A 25,042-nucleotide genomic window follows, 5' to 3' on the forward strand; every position below is an offset into this window, starting at 1 on the left:
AAGATTGTAGAATTCATAAGCATAAAGGATTATCACTACGCCAAAATTGATTTTAGGCAGCACACCATAGACAGCGCTTTTTTCCCAAAGCGCTGCTATAAATCCTAAAAAAGGCGCTGGTTTTAGGCAGCACAACAAAGACAGCGCTTTAATCTTGAAGAGCTGCTGTAAGTTAAAAAAAATTAAAACGATTTACTAAATTGAGAAAAAGCGCTGCTAAATGTTATACGTATGAGAGCGCTTTATAAAAGCGCTGCTAGAGGCCACATATTAGAAAGCGCTTCTGAAAAGCGCTGCTAAAGATGTTCTTTAAAAGCGCTGCCATTTGCCTAGAGTCATAATATTTTCTTTTGTTTAAAATTAAAAAGGTTCACCATAGGATCGAACCCCTGCCTTTATAGGGGTTTAGTTTTTGTTTTAATTTAAATTATTTTAATCAATTGTGAGTTAAAAGAAATGGACAAATTAATTACACAACCTGGTTTAGGGTTTCTCACTTCATCTCATGGTTTCTTTCTCTCGTGTCTACAATAATACTGCAGAACAAAGAAGAAGATCCATAACTCATAAACAAGAAATCAACACATTTTTAATCGCAAATCTAACCGTTCTTCCAAAGCCAAAACCTATCTTTTCAAACCCAAAACCTTACCGAAGGAGAAAACTTTCATTGAATCGTATACAATTTTCCCTCTCTCGAACATATTATGGTTCTTTCATCATCCCTTTGAGTAAAAAATGGCAGAATCGCGGTTCAAGCAATACACGTACATCCCCCAAAACCCTCTACCCCTCTCCCCTCCTTCTATAATCCCAATACCCAACCCCTTCGACATGTACCGCGTCAAAAATGACACCGTCGTATTCCCAGCCATCCACGTCGAAGACGAAAGCATCTTCCCAGTCATTGAGACGGCGTCTACCAACCAAAGTCCAAGAGAACCCGCGCCGCCTATGACAATCTCCTCACCCTCATCCAGCAGCCCTTCCCCGGCCAGCCGCTCAGTACAGTTAGATTCGTCGCCGATAAGATTCTCTAAATTCTCAAAAACAATGCCGTTGATTACCATGACAAGAGGATCAAAGTTGAGATGCTTCTTAACCCTATCCCTAATCATGTTTTTGATTATCTTGTTTCGGTTGGTAAGTTTATAACTGATTTCTATGGGTTTGCTGCTGGTCATGTTATCGGCGGTGTTGTCGACGGTGTCCGGAGTTTATCCATTTGCAACGATAGATAGAACATTATGATGTAGTTACTTTCTGCATTCAAGAATTATGTGAATAGGTTGGTTATTGCAATACTGGACCTTCTTTTTGTTCATTTTCTTTAGGATGAATTCAATGGTTTCAATTGTTTACTTGACTTTGCAAAGTGTTAATTTATTGTTGCTTGCATGGTTTTAATTTGCGATCACAGTTGCGGTCAGTGTGGTAGCTGTGATGCACATTGCTGCGTGAGTTTTAATTGGATTTCTATGGGTATGCTCTGCTGTCTTTGATTCCTCACAAGCATCGTTCTTTCTTCTTCCGAAGCTCTCCTTTTCACACATGGATCCTAACCAGGTAAGTCATGTTTTTCTCCCATCATTCTCAGATCTGGATTCGTACTCTCATCCATGATTTCCATTTCATTTCCTCTATCGATTCACATAAGATTCATGTGATTAGTATAATTTTCATATGCGTGGAGTCTATAATTGAAAACACCTTGGACATTGATAGAGAACACCTTGGAATTCCTGAGGCTGAATATCATGCCATTGTTAGGATGCGATCTGCTAAGTTTGCTAGGATTTGCAAAGATCTTAGTAGCAACTAGCTAGCTCACACCACTAGAGATTCTATTTTACACATGTGAGTTTCTTGTATTTCTTCATTCATAACACTATATTGTTCAGTGCATATAGATATAGATATGGATTGTGATTTGGGTTTAGTCAAAATTTTCAGAGTTAGTCATGTTTCATGATCTTGTGTTGTCGGTATATCTCTCTATGTTGTCTTGCTCCTCTAATTTTAATTTTTATTAATTATTTGATTTCGTTGGTTTCGACTCGACTTGGTGAGCATATTCAGAATTTCATTTGACTTAATATTTAATACTTTCGCTTTATGATTGTGAAGGGGATTTTCAATAATACCCTGTTTTTGTCAAAACACAAACTGGAAATAAAATTGGTCCTCAGGTGAGACCTGATTTCATCACAAAGCTTTATAGATTTACATAAAGAAACATATGGAAGATAAAAATGAAATTTCTGAGGTAGCTGTTACTACTACATGTGGTTTCTCCATGGAAATGGCCGTTTGGTATGAACTTTTTCTCTTGCATTAAGATGATGTTTAAATTCTAGTGTATCATAATGTCATAATGAATTATAATCTATCTTTTCTATAGCATTTTCTTATTAAATAATCCATTCATAGAGAACAAAAAGGTATTCACACAAAACTCTATTAATTATTGTATATTTAGTATTTTGTGTTTTTCTACTCTTGTTTAGTTAATTTTAATGTTAAAGAGCTGGTTTAGGTTTAAGGTTAAACCTTAAATAATAAAGATGTTTAGACAATAGAATAAATGTATTAGATAATGAAAACAATAGTTATTTTTTTTGTTGGTGATATTGCTCTTTATAAGATTGATAATGGAGGAATAAATGGAATTCCTTCTACACCTCACTGTTTGTGAGATCAACATTTGTATGAGAAATTTGTAGTAGTTGATGACATGGATGAGGGTATGTATGCTATTTAACATGCATGTGCTAACCTTTTATTTTATCTTATGTTGAATCTTGGTCATATGCTATGAAGCACAGACTACGACACGGACACCGGGACACGACACGACACGGACACTCCGACACCGATAATGTTGAAAATATAGGACACCGACACCGCTGCATATAAGCTAATATTTGAGTTTCATTTATCCATATATTGATCAAAATTAATGTCCGAAATTCTTTATTGATAACATTGTTTCAATACATGTTTAACTCTTTTAAATGTGTGTGAGATTTGTCCAAAAAAATATATAAATGTGTGTTGGAGCAAAGAAATAAAACAAATTTTTGTTTGAAATATTTGTCTTGAGTTGTCCGAAATATGTGGTATGGTGTCATACGAGTGTCGGACTCTGATTAAAAGAGTGTCGAAGCAAAGAAAAAAACCATTTTTTAGAGGACACTTGTTTGACTTTTCCGACACGTGTCGTACGGGTGTCATACAAGCGTCGGACACCGACGCGTGTCGGACACCGCGACACGCCTACTCCTAGAGGTGTCCGTGCTTCATAGGTCATATGTTCCTGTTTTACTATGTAATTTTATTAAGTTACTATTGTTGCTCTCATATGAGGAATCAACCTAATTAAGTTTCAAATTAGATTTTAACTAGATATTAATTGATTTATTAATCCACATTTGTTATCTGATAGGTTTTCTTCATTTTTAAGCAGTATCAGGTATATTCGTGTTGGCTCTCTATGTATTAGGTATTAGGAAAAATATGTAAAAATATATGATGTTTCTTTCTATTTATTTGGTTGTGTATGTTTTCTTGCTTAAAAACTGAAATTATTGTCATATCAATCTTTAGGAAGAGAAATAGAGAGGATGAACAGGATATGAGCATCTCAATGAGCCACTTCACATATTGTTGACAGGAGGCTTAGGCAGGCTTATGAATTTATAGAAGAAATGATAAATTTTGTGGTAAGTTCATTCACTATGAGTATTCATCTTCTCAAATAAGCATTAGGTTGTGTAAGGTGTCTTATGTACTAGTCTACTTTGCTTTGTCTTAAAACTTGTATTAAGATACTGATTACTGAATGTCTATACATATTTAGAAGATTTAGAGCTCCTAATAAAAGGTGATGAAACAAATGTTTAATGGTTTCAAGGTATGTTGCTCAATTCTCTAAATACGAGTAATGTCATTTGATTCTTTGAAGTGAGATACAAAACTTCCCGACCTATATTTTAATGTCCTGCTTTGTATATATCACATATCATATTATTTGTTTGAATATGATTACCTCGTGTACTAATATTTTAATATATTCTCTTTTGGTGCTTCAAAAGAAATTTATTTAGGTAATATATATATCTTTTTGGAATTTAAAGAAAATATAATTAGTTATTGAACTAAATACATGGCTATTTTGGAGGTAGCAGAACCCACATGCAAAAGTAGAAAGATTGGGCAGAAATAGAAATGTAAGGCCAAATGCTTATTAAAAAAAGGAAATGGAAGGCCAGTGTATTCATAATAAAAGTGCTGGACTAAACTTTTCTAATTGAAATTAAAGGCATTTTGTAGGCAGGAGATGGAAGAGGGGCCATGTCTGTACTTTCATATAAATGAAAAACTGTAACTAGCTGGTTCCACTAACAATGTTCCAGTTTGACCAACATGTTTTTCAAGCTTAAAATTCAATATTGAAGTTTAGCTTTTTAATTTAATTTTGAATATTTTTTCAAAAAAATATTTAGTGTGTTTTTGCTGAAACTACATGGGCAGGTGCTGCATATTATTTGATGTTATACATGCTTGCCAATCATGTAAGTGTTTTTTTATCTTTTTTTGTTTTTGTTTTTATCTTCCCTGCCTTGTTCTATTTGAGTTATATAAACACTATTATTTTTGCTATCTAGATCTATTTGTTGCTTTTGTCTTATACCAATTTTATTTCTCTCAACTCTTTCATTTCATGTTGGCTGATGTGACATTTCAAGAAATTGTAAATTTGTAGCTTATGTATGTGACAGTTACGAATTACCCGTCTTTATATATATATATATATATATATATATATATATATATATATATATATATATATATATATATATATATATATATATATATATATATATATATATATTATAAGAGTGTGAACAGAGTTTTATTTGGACCATAACTGTTCTTGTCAAGATTAGCTCTGCTCACACTCATATTCCTCTAAACATAACTGTTTCTGTTGTGACTGCTTTAGGATCAATTTATGTGCTTCATAGTTGAGAACTAGGTGGTTCTGCCTTAAGATGTTGTAAAAATATTCATTCACAGCAGGAACACGTGGATAATAAGGATTGAGCTCTTGACTTTATTAAGCTTGTTCTGAATGTTGTTTCTCTTTAAATTATGAAATATCAGATTGTTTATAAATTATCATTGTTACTGAGGTTTCTTTATTTTCCGTGATTGCAGACATATCTTCAGTCCCTTACCCTTAGGCTTGAGGAAATGAGAGTCAAAAGGCGGGATTCAGAACAATGGATGCATCATCGCTTGCTCCCAAAAGAGCCTAGAGAGCGTGTGAGACGGTATGATCAATATAAGTGGTTGGCAACATGTGGAGTAGATGAAGATATTTTAGTTCAGAGCCTACTAAAGGATCTTCGAAGAGATATTAAGCGTCATCTCTGTTTGGCTTTAGTGAGGAGGGTATGCTGTCACAGCCCTTAAAATTAGTGAAACACCAAAACACTATCTGAAATGTGTGATGGATCAACATATTATCTAGGTGCAGATGTAAAAGATAGAGCTAACGAGTTCAATATTTTTGTTGTTTTTTAGAAATTCTCAAAGATAGTTATATGTACTTTTAACATCAATTTAGCATTTTAGAATTTTCAAGTTGTTGTATATATCTTCAATTCTATATATGTAGATTTTTTGTATATGCAAATTTGGTGATATATATATATATATATATATATATATATATATATATATATATATGTAGAACTTTCAAGTTGTTGTTATATATATATTAAAGCTACCAAATTTGGTGTAAAATATGGTGAAAATAAGTATTATATTATAAAAATTTCGTGCACATTAGACAGCGCTTAAAGAGAAAAGCGTTGCCTGAAGTGGGGAAAAGCGCTGCCTAAAGGCGGGAATAGACAGCGCTTTTAAGAAAGCGCTGTCTAAACTAATGCCTAAATGATGACCAAAAGCGCTGCTAAAGGGGTACTGACAAAAGCGCTGTCTAATGCAAAAGCGCTGTCTAAAGTGGACCTATAGCAGCGCTTTTAAAGTCAAAAAGCTGCCTAAAAGGGACATATAGCAGCGCTTTTGAATTAATCCAAAGCGCTGCCATTACTTATAGCAGCGCTGGCTTAGGCAGCGCTTTAAAGCGCTGCTAAAGGCCCAAAAAAGCGCTGTCTATGTGTTTGTTTGGCATAGTGTATGAAGGAAGGGTGATTAAGAAGCCAGTAGAGCTGGAATGGAAACCTTTGTATTGTGAGGTGTGCAAAAGAGTAGGACACAAGTGTCAGCAAGGACCTCAGAGGAAAACATGGAATGCCAAACCTGTTTCAAGCCAGGAAAAGGAAGATGGGGCCATAGCAGCAACAGAGAGAAAGCTGAAGGGTGATGGGACAGAGCCAGATACAAAGGACAAAGAAGATGAAGGTTGGACAGAAACAAGACCAAGTAGAATTGATAAAGGGAAAAAGCCTATGAAAAACACTGCAATTGTTGACTATCATAATGATTTCTCTTCACTAGGGGTTTTGAATGATCCTTTAGTGGGCCTAGCTATAACATGATTATATCTTGGAATGTGAGAGGCATTAATAAGGCTGGCAAGAATAAGGAAGTGGGCCATAAGCTCAACTCACTGCAGCCAAGCATAGCTATCTTAGTGGAGACTAGAGTAAAAGAAGCTAAAGCTATCAACATAAGAAATAAATTGGGCATGAGGTGGTCCTATGTTGACAACTATGGTAGACATGGTAATGGTAGGATATGGATTCTATGGGATGACACAAAAGTCCAAGTGAATAAAGTGTTAGATTCTGAGCAATCCATCCACTGCGAGGTATGCACTATAGATGGGAAATTCCTTCACTGGCTTACTGCAATCTGTGGGCTAAATCAGGTGCAGGGGAGAAGGAAATTGTGGAATGATATAGAGGTTTTGCAGAGAGGCAGCCATGGGTCTTGGTGCCTTATTGGTGACTATAACAATGTTAGGGTTACTAAGGATAGGATTGGTGGAAGTCCTGTGCAGGAAAAGGAGTATATTGATATGACAAATATGATGAATAAGGTGGGTTGGTTTGAGATGGATAACCAAGTGGATTATTACACTTGGTCTAACAAACACAGTAATGAAATGAGATACTCAAGGATTGATAGGGTACTGGGTAATGTGGATTGGTTTATGCAGCAAAAGGACACTATCTTGGTTAATATGGAGGCAGGGATATCTGATCACAGTCTTCTCTGCTTAAAGCGAAGTAGTAACAATTCACCAAAGAGATCTCATTTCAAGTTTATGAATGCAGTGATTGGTATTGATGGTTTTAAGGAGGACGTTGCTAAAAGCTGGAATGAACCTATTGAGGGAGGAGCCATGTTCTGCCTGTGGAGGAAATTGCTTAGATTACAACCAATTCTGAGGAAGAGAAGTAAACCTCTGTCTGCTATCAAAGATACCATAAACAGATCCAGGGAAGAGCTTGTTGCTGCACAGAATGATTTAATCACGGATATAGGGAACTGCCAAATCATAGAGAAAGTAAAAAGCTGTACTGAAGAGGTTTTGAAATGGAATGAGTTGGATGAGCAGCTTTTGAGACATAAGGCAAAAGTAGACTGGATCAAGAAAGGGGATGGTAACAACTCATTCTTTTATGCATCCATTAAAACCAAGAATGTGAAGAAGGAAATTTCTATGTTATACAAAGCTGATGGTACCATCATTGATGATCACCAAGATATAGAACAAGAGATTATGGAGTTTTACACTAACTTGCTAGGAACTGCTGAATCTAGGCTAAAGGGAATTGATGTGGAGGTTATGAGGAATGACAATCAATTAAATATGGACCAATAGGATTATCTCAGCAAACCAGTCAATGAGGAAGAGATTAGGGATGCCTTGAAGAGCATAGGTGATAATAAGGCCCCGGGGATTGATGGTTATGGAGCCAAGTTTTTCAAAAAAGCTTGGAGTATTGTGGGGGAAGATGTAACCAAGGCTGTGAATGAGTTCTTCAAGAAGGAGAAACTGTACAAAGCCATAAATTGTGCCCTGATTGTGTTAATACCTAAAACAAAGGATGCCAAGAATATTAAAGATTTTAGACCTATTGCTTGTTGTACAACCATCTATAAAGTAATCTCCAAGATTCTGGCTAGAAGGCTTAGTGGTGTTCTAAACAACATCATTCACTTGAGCCAAGAAGCATTTGTTCCTGGTCAACACGTTCATGACCATATCATGCTGGCTTTTGAAATTATTAAAGGATACAGTAGGAGTGGTGGCCCTCCAAAGTGTATGCTTCAGTTAGATATTCAAAAGGCGTATGACACGGTGGATTGGAAGGCGTTGGAGGATATCACGAAAGAGCTGAGCTTTCCCTCTCAGTTTATTAGATGGGTCATGGTTTGTGTAAAGACTGTATCTTATGAGGTGAATATTAATGGAGTATACTCCAAGAAGCTGATAGCAAAGAGAGGTCTTCGACAAGGCGATCCCTTGTCACCTCTGTTGTTTGTTCTTGTAATGGAGTATCTTCAAAGACTTATGGCTAAGCTGAACTCCAACTCTGATTATAAGTATCATTCTAAGTGTGCAAGGATTAAGATGGTGAATCTAAGCTTTGCGGATGACTTGCTGTTGTTTTCCCGTGGGGATACTAACTCTGTCAAGCTGCTTATGACTGTTTTTAACCAATTCTCAGCTTCCACAGGTCTGGTTCTTAATCCAAACAAATGCAAAGCGTTTTATGGAGGGATTGATGAGGACACTAAGCTGGAGATCAATAGCATAACGGGGTTCCCAAAAGGAGCTATATCGTTTCGTTACTTGGGGATTCCGTTGACTAGAAAGAATCTCAGTGTGCAGCAGTGTATGCCGCTGATTGACAAGATTGTTGCAAGAATTCGTCAATGGACCTCTAGAACTCTGAGCTTTGCTGGTAGATGTTTACTGATTAAAAGCGTCCTTTTTGCCATAACCAACTACTGGATGAAATGCCTACTGCTGCCCAAGAAGATCTTGCAGAAAGTGGATGGCATTTGCAGAGTGTTTTTATGGACTAGAAAGGACTGCAAATCAAATAAAGCCCCGGTTGCTTGGGAAACTGTCTGCTCACCATAGAATCATGGAGGTCTAAACTTGATTATTTTGAGTGAGTGGAATAGAGCCAATCTGATCAAGCTAGTTTGAAATTTGAGTAGTAAGGCGGATAGCTTATGGATAAGGTGGATAAATGCTTATTATATGAAAAACAATGATGTTAAGACCATGACTGTTAGTAGCTCCAGCTCATGGGTGTTTAAAGCTATTATGAAATAGAGAGATGCTATTGATAAACATAACATGTGAAGTTCAATTCTAAATGCAGAGGAGGTTCAGATCATAGATATCTACGCAAAGCTTATCAAAGATCAAAATCCCAAACCATGGAGAAGGGTGTTGTATGACAATGCAGCTCGTCCTCGCGCAAAGTTTATATTGTGGCTAGCTTGTCATGGGAAGATGGCAACAAAAGAAAGGTTAAAACAGTTTGGTATAATAGATGATGATATTTGTAGCCTTTGCAGTTCACAAGAGACCCAAAACCATTTGTTTTTTGAATGTGCTAAAATGGAAAATATGCTGAAGCAGGTTTTGGCTTGGATTAAGGTTCCACCATCACCTGGTAGATGGGATGAAGAAATCAATTGGCTCAGCGAGAATGCTAAAGGAAAGGGATGGAAAGCGAAAATTTTGAAAATAGCGTATACGGAAACAATATATAATTGTTGGTTATACCAGAATGATAGATGTTTTGGGAACATTGATAGTAATAGAGGTATAGTGGATAGAATTATAGATACCATTATATACCGAGCATGGTTAAACCCTAAGCTAATACATCATGTTAGTATGTTCATGATGCCTTGATAGAGGGTCTGGTTTTTTTAGTTTGTTGGGTTGGCGGGATCCTTTGGATCGCCTTGTAATTAACGGTTTTTTGGTTAATGAAAGTAATTCTTTTCCAAAAAAAATAAAATAAGATCCCCCAATGACATTGGGGAAAATCACAACTAACGAAGGTTTATAACACATTAAATACCTAATGTCATGGACAATTATTCTCTGTCTAGCAAGCATCAACAATCTAACAATGTTACTTAATTCTAATATGCAAGTTTATGGCCAGTTCTTATTGTTTTCATATTGATTCCTCTGAATCCATGGATGAGAAAAAAATATTAAACACAAAATAACATTGCATAATTATAAGGAGAGATTCATTTCAAAGAAAAAATATACTCGAATCACATGGTTCACATTATTTGGGACAAATTCATCTAAGATGGCCTAATATAAGGGAACTAGTCATTCATGCGTAAGAGATTTGTGGCAATAACAATAGAAAGAGAGAGATTAGTCTTAAAAAACAATTAAGGATGATTCTCTAATGATGTTGTGCATTTTACTTTCTCCCTTAGCTGCTAATTATGCCTATTTCTCATACAAACTCAGAAGCCTTATAACTAAACGAGTTTTACATTATATAGAAACATTTTGAAACCACGTAATTGAGATGCTGTTGACTTAGAGTGTGCCATGATTTTACAATTTGTATGAATTGCTAGTTTGTGATCGTATAAAACATTCCATTCTAACACTTAAGAGTGTAACTATGCTAACCAAGAGCTTAAAATAGCACCACTGTAACTTTTAGAGTGGCGCTTGTTCATTTGTTGCTCAATAAACGCCACTGTGCGGTATGGAAGCACCACAATTTTGTTATTTTTGCCTTTTCTCCTATTTTTATTTCAGTTCTCGTATGTTAATCATCTCCTTACTTTATCATCGCAACTTCTACAGTAAAATACAATATAGCTTTTTTGATTAGGATGATGTTGACTTGGATTGGTCTTTTACATGCTTCTTCAGAATTTTGATTAAAACATACAAAATATAAATGAATTAAAAAGAAATAAATACTTAAAAATGAATGAAGTTAAAAGCAAGATGTGACGAATGATCATAAACCATCCAACAAATATCCTCCCCGCGACTCAAGTGGGAAGGAACTACTCCACCATGCATGCATTCTTTTTACATTTTATTCATTTGTGTTACATGTAGGGTTTTTGTCATCACATTTAAATCATTCTCATCATTGTGTATTGTCAAGAAAACAGAGTAATTCAAGTTTGTGCAATCGGTTACAATATAGGTGTAGCCGGTTGACACCTTTTCAGCAGGAGTTAGAATCAAACAGAACCATTATGTAACCAGTTACAGGTTTAGTGTAACCGATTACTACCCTCAAGTTTTATATATTTTTGATACAGCAGCTTCTAGTAACTGGTTACAACTTTGGTGTAACCGGTTATAGGGTTGCAAAAAAATTTCTCATTAGTTGGTTAACTACATTATTTTGTATTGTTGTATAATTACCCATGTTGGGTCATCAATGAAATAACAACCACAATTTCACCCTAATTCTCTCTAATCCACTCATTCTCTCCAAATCTCCATTATTCACCATTCATCTTGTGATTGGGTTTTCCTTAACATTTGGCATACAGAGCCTGGTTTTGATTGAATACTTTTTGAAAGTATATTGGAGTACTTTTTAATTATCGTTTCCATAGGGATTAATGAGATATTACCGCTGTTCTATAATTTATAGTGTCCAATGATCATGTATATGAACTCATTACTAATCAATGTTATCACGTATCGTTTGTCTATACCGTTCGTTTCTGCAACGGCATAGCAAGTTTTACCGTATTGTTCAACTAATGATTTCTCAACCGATTAAATAACACAAATAACATTTATAAACCGATACAAAGTGAATATCAAACACTAATTCCATGTCTAGACTTAGTCTTTGTTAGATGATAATAGTTAGGTCAAGATATAAAGTTGTATTTCACAAACATTTAAACCATAGAAATCCAAGATAAAACAAACATTATCATCTATATTGATTCATAACTTGTTCATACACAATAATCATAAGAAAAACATACAAAATGAAAGGAAGATTACATCTTGTCTATATACCAAAGTGGTTTAGCTATCCGATTCTTCAATTCAAACTCGCTACAGTGGTATATTGCTCTTTCAGCTCTCAAAAGTATCTAACTCTTCAAAATATCTTAACTCATCTATTTAAAGAAAAGTCAAAAAACGCAGAGTGCGCGTCGCGCCCTCTAGCGCTCTACGCGAGCTGCTGTCATTAAATGATCAAACCGACCTAAAGCGTGTGTCGCGCCCTCCTTTTTATGCATCGCACGCTACCTTCTTCCAGAGGCCTTGAAACTGTCCCAGATCGCGCTACAAGAGAAGAAGCATAATGCAACGATAAATGATACATTGACTCCAGGTGTTCAACGCACATGACATGAAGCAAGGATTGATTTGTTAAAATCAATCAAGCATTGAAAAACAAGGTGAAATTCACGAATGATAGCATACATGCAGTAAAGGGTATTGGTGACATATCAATTAAGAGAAATAACAGTGAGCATTCCTTGATCAAAGATGTATTGAGTACATCGAGAACTAAGTGTAATCTTTTAAGCATTGACTAATTGCTTGAAAGGAATTACAAGATTCACATGGAAAACAAAGTGCTGAAAGCTATGGATGCAGATAGGAGTTTGATCCTAAAGGACCATATGGCTCAAAACAAAACTTTCAAAGTTGAGTTGAAAGTAATGGAGTATAAGTATCTTTTAACGATTGCAAGTCGGGAAGAATGGATATGGAACTATAGGCTTGGGAATTTAAATTTCAAGAACCTCAATGCTATACAAAAAAATAACATGGTTATGTGTCTGCCATTGATCAACATGCCAACTGAAGCATGTAACAAGTGTGTGTAAGCCAAGCAACACTGAGGCAGCTTTAGCAAAGATTCAAGATGCAAAACCAATTGTTATCTTGAGGTGTTGTATTTGTACATTTGTGGACAAATGCAAGTTAATTCAATCCGAGGAAAAATGTACTTTGTAACTTTCATTGATGATTTTAGTAAAAAGCTGTGGACTTACTTTATTAAAAGAAAATATGAGGTGATGAAAGTATTCAAAAAGTTCAAATCGATGATGGAAAGACAAAGTGATCACAAAATAAAAACTCTAAGAATAGATGGTGGATATGAATATGACTCAAATTATTTTTGGAAATTTTATGATCAAGAAGGCATTGTACATGAGGTGGTTCCATCCTATACACCTTAATAAAATGGAGTGGCCGAGAGGAAGAATTGATTGATTATGAACATGGTGAGAAGCATGTTGAAAGGGGAAAACTTGGCAAAAGAATTATGGGGAAAACAATGCCCAACAAAGAAGCTAAAAAATATTAGACCTGAAGAATCTTGATTTGGATTGAAGCCAAATATGAGCCACTTAAAGGTATTTGGTTTGGTTGCATATAAAAGGTATGTTTCATATTAACTTAACAAGAAGTTAGATGACAAGGAAGAGTAGGTGATATGTGTTAGGTACCACTCTGCGGGTCTATGACCTAGTTAACAAAAGAATCATAACTAGTTCGAACGTGATTTTTGATGAATTGAGGGAATGGAAGAATGTTGGAATTAGTTCGAAATTTGTTGGAACTCTTCCTGCAATGTCTAAAAATGCAGCCAGTGAAGTCCAAATTGAAGGAAATGTGAGAAGATCAACAAAGACAAGGAGGCATGCCTGCAAGACTACAAGATTGTGATTCGTTCCTAGATAATGAAGTAAACAAAAATGGTGACCTCGTCCATTTCTCATGGCTGAATTTGAACCTGTGAGAACAAAGGAGATCTTGAGTGTTCCAAAGTGGATATGTGCTATGAAGGAGGAGTTGGAGTCAATTGAGAAAAATAAGACATGGGAACTGATTTTTATACTTCAAGGAAATAAGTCAATTGGTGTAAGATGGGTGTACAAAGTGAAGGCAAATCTGAAGGGTGAAATAATCAAGCATAAGACTCGATTAGTTGCAAAGGGATTTTTGCAAACAGAAGGCATAAAATTTGAAGAAGTAATTGCTCAAATGGCTATAATTGAAACCATTAGGCTAGTTATTGGTATTGCAAATAACAATAATTACTCCATCTACCAAATGGGCGTCAAATCTTTATTTTTGAATAGTTCGTTGGAAGAGGAGGTGTATGTGGCACAACCACCTAGTTTTATTATGAAAAAGCCCTAATTCAAGTTTTAAAGATTGAATAAGATGTTGTATGGGCTGAACTAAGCACCAAGCACCAAGAGCTTGGAACAAAAGAATTCATGGGTTTCTAAAGGAGATAGGATTTGATAAATGTGTATCCAAACATGATGTGTAAGTGAAAAAGGACACAAGCAAAGAAGTGATCATCATATGTCTCTATGTTGATGATTTATTGATTATGGGCAGCGAGGAAGATTACATTATTGAGTTCAAGGGTGATATAATGAAGAAGTTTGAAATGACTGATTTTGATCTCATGACATATTTCCTTGACATTGTGTTTCACAAGTCTGAAAAGGGATTGCTCATGCATCGAAGGAGGCGTGCTCTTGAGAAATTGAAGAAGTTTAAAATGGAGGATTGTAATGTGGCAATTACCCCTTCAGAGCCGAGATTGCAACTATCAAAAATTGAAGACAAGAAAAATATTAATCCAACACTGTGTAGGAGGGTGATTAGAGAATTGCGGTACTTGTGCAGTACTAGGTTGGACTTGGCATATAGTATTGACATAGTGATTAAATTAAAGGGGAAGCCAAAGGCATCATACTTGGGAGCAGTCAAGAGAATTCTGAGATACATCATAGGTTCGATTGGCTGCAAAATTATATTTCTCACAACGGATAAAGGTAGAAACTGCAAATTGCTCGGTTATACCAACTTAAACTAGTGTGGAGATAAAGATGATAGAAAATCCACAGATGGATACATTTTTATGTATGGAGAAACACCAATCTCTTGGTGTTATAAGAAGAAACTAGTTGCGGTGCTCTTTTCTTGCGAGGTCAATTACATTGCAACATCTATTTGTGTATGTCAAGTTGTATGGTTGATGAATTTGATGAAGGAGTTGTGCAGCAAAGAGTATGAAGTTGTGACATTGATCAAAGACAATGTTTCAGCCATAAACATTGCCAAGATCCTATTGCACGTGAGAAAAACAAGTATATGGAGATGCGATTTCACTACTTGAGAGAGTTTGTGAGTGAGAAAAATTGAAGTTGGAGTATTGCAAAAGTGAAGACCAAGTGGCCGGTTTGCTAACCAAAGGAGTAACAATTGAAGTGTTCAAGAGGTTGAAGAAGAACATGAGTATGAAAGACTTGGAGGACTTGAATTAATGTGGTGTATTAAGAAAATGGAGTAATTCAGGTTTGTATTGTTGTATAAATACTCATATTGGACCATCTACTTAATATAAATGTAAGGTTGTGATGATGACAACCCTAGCATTTGCTTATGTGTCATCTTCACATAGCATTTGCTTATGTGTCATCTTCACATAACCTCATGTTTATGTGTCATCCTCACAAATCCTACCTCCCAAAATTCTACCAATTAAATATAATTATAATAATAATTAAATTTTTAATTTTTAATAGACAACAAATTAACAATATTTTATTATTTAATATTTTGTAACTCTAAAATATATTTCAATTATAAAGTATATAAATATTAGATAAAAAAATTTAATATGTATGTAACAAATTATATAGGTAACTCTCAAATATATTATATGTATGTATTTTTATGTTTATATTTTAATAATATTTTATTATTTAATATTTTGTAACTCTCAAATATATTCTAATTATAAAGTATAAAAATACTTTAAATGTATATATTTTTAACTTTTATATGTATGTATTTTGATGTTTATATTTTTAATAATATTTTATTATTTAAATTCTACCAATTAAATATAATAATCATAATAAGAATTATATTTAATTTTTAATGGACAAAAAATTAATTTTTACATTAACTCAAATTCTTACAAATTACTCCTCTAATGATAATAATAATATTTTATTATTTAATATTTTGTAACTCTCAAATATATTCCAATTATAAAGAATAAAAATATTAGATAAAAACTTTTATATGTATGTATTTTTATGTTTATATTTTAATAATATTTTATTATATAATATTTTATAACTCTCAAATATATTCTAATTATAAAGTATAAAAATATTACATAAAAAAACTTTTATATATATTAAATTTATTTTAATAACTAATTATGATAAAAATAATTTTTCACTTAGTTTATAAACATCATAAGAAGATTTTATCTCTATTTTATTTAGTGACTAAGTCATATATTTAATTTTATATAATTTAAATTTTAATTATGAAATATAACAAAATTATTTTTTATTTATTTAAGTTAGTACAGTAGTCTTAAAATTCAAATTAATTTTTTTTTCAAAATAAATTTATCAAATAAATTTTTTCTGTATCATAATAGATAATAAATAAATAGTAATAAATATATTTATTATTATTATTTTTATGTATCATAACTTAGTTATGAATAATAATAATAATATTTATAATCATATTTTTATTCAAATTTCATCTAATTCCAATTATCAATTTAATAAATAAAACTTAGAATTATATTTACATTCCATTCCAGTTATTAATGGTATTTAATAAAATAAAAATAAAACCTATAAAAGATTAAAATTAATATATATTTTTGGAATATTTTTTTCTTATTTATAAATGTATAGTGAATTAATTTTAAATTTTTCACAATAAAAATAATGGACATTTAACATCATATTTACATAATTGATTTCCCATCATTATATAATTATTCTTTAAACGTTAAACTTTACATTTTATCATTATAAAATTAATTTTTTTAATAAACATTCCAAAAAAAATTTCTATCCATTTCATTTTCATAAATAAATTAATTAACGTGACTCTTTGAATAGTCAATAAATTAATTAACGTTACTTTTTGGATAGTCATAAATAACGTCATAAAATTAATTTTCTTAATGATAATTATGGAAAGTTAATTGATAGAATTATTATAAATTGATAGGCACAAATAAAAATCAATAATAGACTCTCTCTTTCTCTCTTTAAACCGACGTTATAGCCATTCTCATGCAAATACCAATAAAACTCAACAACAATCTCTCTTTTTTTAACCAATGTTAGATTTTCTTAATAAACATTCCAAAAAAAATTTCTATCCATTTCATTTTCATAAATTAATTAATTAACGTTACTCTTTGAATAGTCAATAAATTAATTAACGTTACTCTTTGCATAGTCATAAATAACGTCATAAAATTAATTTTCTTAATGATAATTATGGAAAGTTAATTGATAGAATTATTATAAATTTATAGGCACAAATAAAAATCAACAATAGACTCTCTCTTTCTCTCTTTAAACCGACGTTATAGCCATTCTCATGCAAATACTAATAAAACTCAACAACAATCTCTCTTTTTTAACCAATGTTAGATGCATTATGCATTATCACACAAAATACTACATGATGTGTCTAGGAATTACAATTTAGAAGATAAGGTAATTTAATTTGATTTATTGCTTTCTATCTTATTGCATTCTTGAAACCCAAATTCTCTTCACAAATTCCATTAATTCATATTGATTTTATTTTTTATTGATCAACTTATTTTTCTATAATTTGTATTATTTTTAGTGTCTCAAAGAAACACGAATTTCCACTATGATTTTAATTCTAAATAGGATTAACTATGCGTGAAGGATGAAAATATTGAAATATAGATGAATTCAATAATTAAATAATTGTCATTGTGTTAGATGTATATGTTGGAAATGACTAAAAAAAACTTCATTGTTTTGTAAATAATAAAGTTAATATCATGTTCTATTTTTAATTTGTAAGCCTTACTTGAGTATGTAATTGTGATTATCTATTGATATGTATTAATTATTTCAATTGCAGCTAGGTGCAAAAACAAAATGTTGGTGGGACTAAATAACACTACTTAATGACAATGAACCACATTTATAAATTAGGCAGTATTATGAGACTAATGATTTTATTTTATGGATGTAATGGTATGATTTATCATATACTTCCACTATGAAATGTATTTGAGCTATTAAGAAAAATAGTCTCATTTTAAAAACGAGTAGAGAGTATACTATAAATTTTAATGTTCAAAGAATAGTAACACTTTTTACTATTATTGACAAAATTATTTAAAATGATTATGAAATAAATTTCATTTTTGAATAAAATAATAAATTCCATGCATTGAACTTCAATCACAATGTAATCTACTAAAAATTTCAATTACTATTATTTAAAGACATTTAAAATCATTTTTAATTATTATCAATGTCAAAAAATTTAACGTAATAAAATATATTTTAACATATAAAAATTTTATGTTAAAAATTACATAAACATATAAATAATTCACTTATTCATAAAATTTCTAGAATATTTGTGAACTTATCTTAAAAATTTAAAATTTTATTAATAATTTAATTTTATTAAAAGTTTATCAAATGTATTTTATAAGTAAAGCCGCACGAGCTTACATCTAGTTAATGAAATAACAATTATGTTTTCACCCTGATACTCTTTCATCATCTCATTCTCTTTATCTCTCCATTATTCATCATTTTATCTTAGGATTGAGTTTTTCCCAACATATATCTTCTCAATTAAAAATAACTCAATCTGCAACACCTCTTGTGTTAGGTTACACTAAGCTACCAAGATCTAAATTGCATAAGAAGATAAAGCATAAGAAATAACTTTTCAGATTTTCATTAAAGCCACCAACAACAAGGAACATACAATATATAGTTAGGGTTTAGCTTAAGGAATTGGGCCATGGGCCAGCATAGGACATAATAAAAGACATAATAAAATTACTACAAGACACCACCTAAAATTAACAATAAAAGTCTTTAAGTAAAACTGAGGGCTTCTTGTTCCTAATGGGCCGTTTCCTAACAATACTCAATGGGTCCAAAAGAACCTTGTCCTCAAGGTTCATAGTGAGTTGATCTGTAGCCAACTTAGGAATTGGGCCGCATGGGCTGGACTGAATGGAGGAAGGAGAAACAGGATCCTTCAGATTTGAGACCGTTGGGGAAAAGTGGGACCGCGTGAAGCCTTGGGAGAAGGAAGAAATGGGGTTTCGTGAAGGAGAGTGGAGAACAGCTGGATATTCGGCGTGTGAGGCTGGCAGCAAGGTAGAGTCAACAACAGACTCTAAATCACGTGAACGTTTTGCGTGTTGGGGTGGGTGAAACGTCTTAAAAACCTGGGGCCCCTGGACACGTGTTGTGTGGAGAGGTGCAGTAGGTGCGGCGCCAGCTGTGCTTATGTTGGAACTCACAATTTCTGAACCTCCTTTAGCACGTGAAGAGGCAGAGTTGTTGGGAAGAATAAACTTATCACTTAAAGTCTTATTAGTGCTATCTGTGTACTTAGATGAAGTAGTTTCATTTGCACCTAAAACTTCCAAACCCTTCAGTTCTCTCTCTCTTTGTGTCTGTAAACTATTTTCTTCTTCTTCATTCAAGCAACGTAGATCCATATCAAAAGGCAATGGCCGAAACTCTTGATTTCCACCTTCACTAAAATATGGCCGAAGCAGAGAAACATGCACAACTGGATGGATTCTTGAGGACGAGGGAAGATCTAACATGTAAGCAACTTCACCCACTTTTTTTATGATTTGGTATGGTCCATAAAAACGCTTTGCGAGTTTTTGTGAGTTCCTCCGACTAACAGTTTGCTGTCTGTAGGGATGTAAACGTAACAACACCAAGTCACCCGGATGAAAGGTGAAATCTCTCCTTTTCAAGTTGGCTTGCTTTTCCATTTGAACCTGGCTTTTCTGTATGTTCGCTTTTAACTGTGTCACGATGGTGTTACGTTCTTGCAGAGAATCCCTCAAGGAGGTGTCGGTCACTATGTCACACAAATAATCTGGAATGTTTGGCGGATCCCGACCATACAAGGCTTTGAAGGGCGTCATCTGGATAGCCGAGTGAAAGGACGTGTTGAACCAGTACTCAGCAAGGTGGAGAAACTTATACCATTTGCGGGGTTGTTCACTCGTAAAACACCGAAGGTAAGTACCCACAGATCTGTTCACTACTTCTGTTTGACCATCGGTCTCGGGGTGATATGCTGTGCTATATTTCAGGGTAGTTCCTTGGATTTTGAAAAACTCTCGCCAGAAGTTGCTGAGGAACAAAGGATCACGGTCTGAGATGATAGATTTTGGAGTTCCATGAAGTCGTGCTACTTCAACCGAGAACCGCATCGCAAGATCTTTGGCTGTAAACTTGGTGGGGAGAGCAAGGAAGTGAGAAAACTTTGTAAGACGATCACAGATGACCCAGATAACTGTGTGACCAAACGAATTGGGTAAGTGAGTTATAAAATCCATTGTGAGTTCTTCCCAGACTTGCTTAGGTACTGGGAGTGGTTGTAGCAACCCTATTTTTTTCTGAGTCTGATATTTGTTATGCTGACAATTGGTGCAATACTTTACGAGGTGTTTCACGTCCGTTGAGATGCCTGGCCATGAGAACGCTGCGGAGATGCGAGCCAGGGTTGCCTTAACTCCAGAATGCCCTGCTGTCGGTGTGTTATGATACTCCTTGAGAATGCTAAGGCGCAGTTGAGCTATGTCAGGTATGAAAAGTTTATCTTTGTAATATAGTAAACCGTTAGAGAACTTGTAAAATCTGTGAACTTCTTTCTCATCTGTTAAAGTTGATACTAATGCTTGACCTGCTCTGTCCGTCATGTAGAACTGCCGAAGTGTGTTGATGAAATCTGGGATTGGGGAAGACAGACTCAGCAACAATGAATCATCCGAGTGAAATTTTCTGCTCAAAGCATCAGCTACTAAATTCGATTTGCCAGGTTTGTAAAAGATTTCAAAATTAAAGCCTTGTAATTTGGATGCCCACTTCTGTTGCTCGGGTGTTTGAATCCTTTGAAGCAACAGATTTCTTAAACTCTTTTGATCTGTGTAAATATGGAATTGTTGTCCTATGAGGTATTGACGCCACTTCTTTACTGCTTCTGTCACAGCAAACATTTCACGCACATAAACGGATGCCGCTTGCATGCGAGGACACATTTTCCTGCTGAAGAAAGCAATGGGATGACCATCTTGGGAAAGCACTGCACCGATAGCAACTCCAGAAGCATCTGTCTCAATAATGAATTTTTTTGTAAAGTCTGGTAACGCCAGGACCGGCATGTCGGTCATCTTCTTCTGTAACTCTGTAAAGGCTTCGGCCGCCTCTGTACTCCATATAAATTTAGTGGAACGTAGCAAATCGGTGAGGGGAGCGGCGAGTGTGGCGTAGTTCTTGACAAATCGACGATAGAAACCGGTGAGGCCTAAAAAACCCCGGAGAGACGTGAGAGAACGAGGTGTAGGCCAATCCAACATTGCCTGCACCTTTTCTGGATCTAGAGCAACACCTCCCACCGAAATAACATGGCCTAGATAATGAACTTGATTAACTGCAAAAACACACTTGGGTAATTTGACAACAAAAGTATGTGACTGTAACAAGTCAAAAACAACCTGCAAATGATGTAGATGATCACTGAAATTAACACTGTAAATTAAAATGTCGTCAAAGAACACTAAAACAAATTTACGTAGGTAAGGTCTGAGTAAATCGTTCATAGCTGATTGAAACGTGGAAGGGGCGTTAGTGAGCCCAAAGGGCATTACGAGAAACTCGTAATGACCGTCGAAAGTCCGAAAAGCAGTCTTATGCGTGTCCTCCGATGCAACACGGATCTGGTGGTAGCCAGAGCGTAAGTCTAACTTGGAAAAAAATTTGGCATTGCCTAACTCATCAAGAAGTTCATCAATAGTTGGGATGGGAAAACGGTCTTTTATAGTCACTGCGTTTAAAGCACGATAGTCAACACAAAATCTCCAAGAACCATCTTTTTTTTTTACTAGTAAAACAGGGGAGGAAAAAGGGCTGTGGCTGGGTTTAATGGTTCCCTCTTTCAACATATCCTTGATAATTGATGTCATGGCTGTTTTTTGTGAGTGTGGGTATCTATATGGCTTAACATTTATGGGTGGTGTATTTGGGAGAAGAGGAATGTGGTGATCGTGGGGTCTGGGTGGGGGAAGGCCATCAATTGGCTGAAAGATGGAAATATATTTGTTGAGTAAAGCTTGGATTTTTGGGTGGATATTGGGAACTGTTAAGTCTGAGGGGGGGGGGGGCTGGTGGGGAAATACGTGTTGGAGCAGAAATTGGTTGGAAGAGCATAAGGTGAAATGAGGCTACTGAATTAGTGTGAATGAGATGTTTGAGCTGGTGAAAAGTTGTAGGGATAGGGTGTGTGTTAGAATCACCTTTAAGTGTGATATGGTGTGTCTCATGGGTAAAAGTTAAGGATGGGATAGAGAAATCGGCTTGTATAGGACCCAAAGTCCTTAACCATGCCATGCCGAGAACGACATCAGCTCCTTCTATAGGCAAAAGGTAAAAGGGTAATTTGAAGGTTGTCTTTTGAAGGACAAGTGGAACATTATTGCAAATTCCCTCGCAGTGTAAGTGAGAACCATTGCCCACCATGACAGTAAATTGAGTGATTGGCGTTGAAGTGAGGTTCAAGTGTTGTGCAATTCTGGGCTGCATGATGTTATGTGTACTGCCTGTGTCGACCAGGACCATTACCGAAAGTCCATTGATTGACCCTTTAAATTTGAGGGTCTGGGGGGAAAATTGTCCAGTCACTGCCTGAGTTGATAGGTGAAAATAAGTATCATCTAAGCTAAGTTCTGCTGCTGTTTCCACATTTCCATCCTCAAGAAGAGGATCAATCATAGAATCTTCCTCAGCCATAAGTATCAAAAATCTGCTAGTGGAGCATTTATGTCCAATCACAAACTTTTCATCACAATTAAAGCATAAACCTTGGGCTCTACGCTCTTGAATTTGGGCTTGGGAGAGTTTTTTGATGGGTAGTCTTGATGGGGCTGGATTTGGTTGTGGTTTGGGCTGTGTGGTAGGTTGATGGGCAGCAACTCTAGGGTAGTTATTGGTAAAGGGTTTAATGAACTTTGATTTTGCCTCTTTCAATTTAGATTCTATCAGTTTAGCTAAACCAATAGCTTGAGATATGCTGGTAGGTTTATGAATGGCCATTTCATTGCGAATCTCCGTAGTCAAACCAGAAATAAAACAATTTAATATAGCATCCGGAGATAAACCAACAACCTGATTTCCTAGTTTCTCAAATTTGGTTTGATAGTCCACTACTGAACCTTCTTGTTTTAATTTGAATAATTCAGCCTGATGGTTCTCAAAAGTAGAAGGCCCAAAACGTAATTCCAAGGCTTTGATGAAAGAGAACCAATCACTTAATAAATGACTTTGGTACATCCATTTAAACCAAGACAAGGCATCACCCTTCATATAAAATGAAATTAATGACAACCTATTTTCAGGGGGTAAATTGTAAAAATTAAAATATTGCTCCGCTTGAAATAACCAATCAAGTGGTTCCGAACCATCAAACATGGGGAGTTCAAGTTTGGGACTACGAGGGGGTGGTAAGGGAGGAATATTGGAAAGATTTGGATAAGAAAGTTGTTGGGGAATGTGGGAAAAAGGAATCTGATGTGAAAAAGGGATGGTGTGGGGTTGGGTGGTTGATAAAACAGTTGGGATGGGTGGGTAGGAAGGGAAAGGTTGAGGCTGATACTGTCTCATGGGTGTAGGTTGAGGATTTGTGGTAGAGAAATGGGCAGAGTTACGAATGGGGGTGGATGATGGGGAGGAAATAAAAGGGAAAGGGGCTGTTACTCTAGGGTTAAAAGATGGATTAACAACCATACCTGAGTGGCTGGCTGTTCCGTGAACAGTAACAGGGGGATGAGCAGATCCGTGAACAGTACCGCTAGGGCTGGCTGACGCGTGAACAGTAGCAGAAGTTGCAGCAGCTGTTTGTTGTAACTCCCTTTGTAATTCTCTTTGAAGAGAGATTTTGGTGATGGCAGCCATTAGAGATTCAAACCGAGAATCCTCAAGAGATTTATCATTGTCGAATCGTGTTTGAAGGGTAGATAGCTCGGAAGAGATCCGAGCAAATCGTTCGTCCATTTGTTCTTGAGTCTCTTGCATTGCATTATTGAGGTGTTGTGTGGAGATTTGAATAGCTTCCTCTAAAATTTCTTTAGAAGAAGGGTTAGGAGGTTTGGGAGGAGCCATGGGAGGGATGAGAGGCAAAAGATGAAAGCACCAATGTTAGGTTACACTAAGCTACCAAGATCTAAATTGCATAAGAAGATAAAGCATAAGAAATAACTTTTCAGATTTTCATTAAAGCCACCAACAACAAGGAACATACAATATATAGTTAGGGTTTAGCTTAAGGAATTGGGCCATGGGCCAGCATAGGACATAATAAAAGACATAATAAAATTACTACAAGACACCACCTAAAATTAACAATAAAAGTCTTTAAGTAAAACTGAGGGCTTCTTGTTCCTAATGGGCCGTTTCCTAACATCTTGTTACATGGTTTTAGCAAATATCGATACCGATACAGTTATTACTGTTTTTTCTATTAGAAAACAAGTTATGATTGATTCACACTACAATAAATATAATCAATGTTGCAACATTTGTACCGGCCAAAATCATAAAAATCTTTACGCTACAGCTTCAGTTTTTTAAAACCTTGATTTGTTATTCTGCTACTTACCCGTCTACCCTACTATTAGAACCAGAAGATCATGATGAATTATAGTATAATGAAAGCACCAACTATTGGCAGATAGGGAGTAGCAGAGCACCTAATAAAAGAAGTTTTCTCACACATAGAACACTTAAAACGGAAACACAAAAGAAAAGGACTGGGCTCACAGAATCAGCTCTTCCAACGGTTTTTGACCATACCATGTTCTCTATTGTGTGCTGTCAGGGCCCACTCATTGCTTCATTTACACATTTCTTATGGTTACACTTATCCTTTGATGTGTCTGAGAGTTTTCAA

At 34.9% G+C, this 25,042-nt stretch overlaps 1 protein-coding gene and 1 long non-coding RNA gene across 11 annotated transcripts; one reads left to right on the plus strand and one right to left on the minus strand.

Annotated features, from left to right (window-relative positions):
• The first annotated feature begins 473 nt into the window (after positions 1-473).
• Positions 474-5,691, plus strand: LOC131630713 (uncharacterized). Of its 10 annotated transcripts, none has more exons than XR_009292439.1 (5): positions 474-1,288; positions 1,421-3,722; positions 3,860-3,913; positions 4,534-4,574; positions 5,221-5,690. It is a non-coding gene; the product is annotated as an uncharacterized LOC131630713 (long non-coding RNA). The 10 variants fall into 10 exon arrangements; XR_009292442.1 differs by having other exon boundaries at positions 1,421-3,502; positions 3,607-3,722; positions 3,860-4,574; XR_009292441.1 differs by having other exon boundaries at positions 1,421-1,566; positions 1,726-4,574; positions 5,221-5,691.
• Positions 5,692-18,926: 13,235 nt separating this feature from the next.
• Positions 18,927-24,255, minus strand: LOC131630720 (uncharacterized). Its single transcript, XM_058901474.1, has 2 exons — positions 22,327-24,255; positions 18,927-22,178 (listed from the first exon to the last, which is right to left on the minus strand). The coding sequence occupies exons 1-2, from the start codon at positions 24,253-24,255 to the stop codon at positions 18,927-18,929; spliced, it is 5,181 nt and encodes a 1,726-aa protein (XP_058757457.1).
• Between the last annotated feature and the right edge of the window lie 787 nt (positions 24,256-25,042).

The sequence above is a fragment of the Vicia villosa genome, unplaced genomic scaffold, assembly GCF_029867415.1.
Source record: "Vicia villosa cultivar HV-30 ecotype Madison, WI unplaced genomic scaffold, Vvil1.0 ctg.000726F_1_1, whole genome shotgun sequence".
In the NCBI taxonomy this organism is placed as follows: Eukaryota; Viridiplantae; Streptophyta; class Magnoliopsida; order Fabales; family Fabaceae; genus Vicia; species Vicia villosa.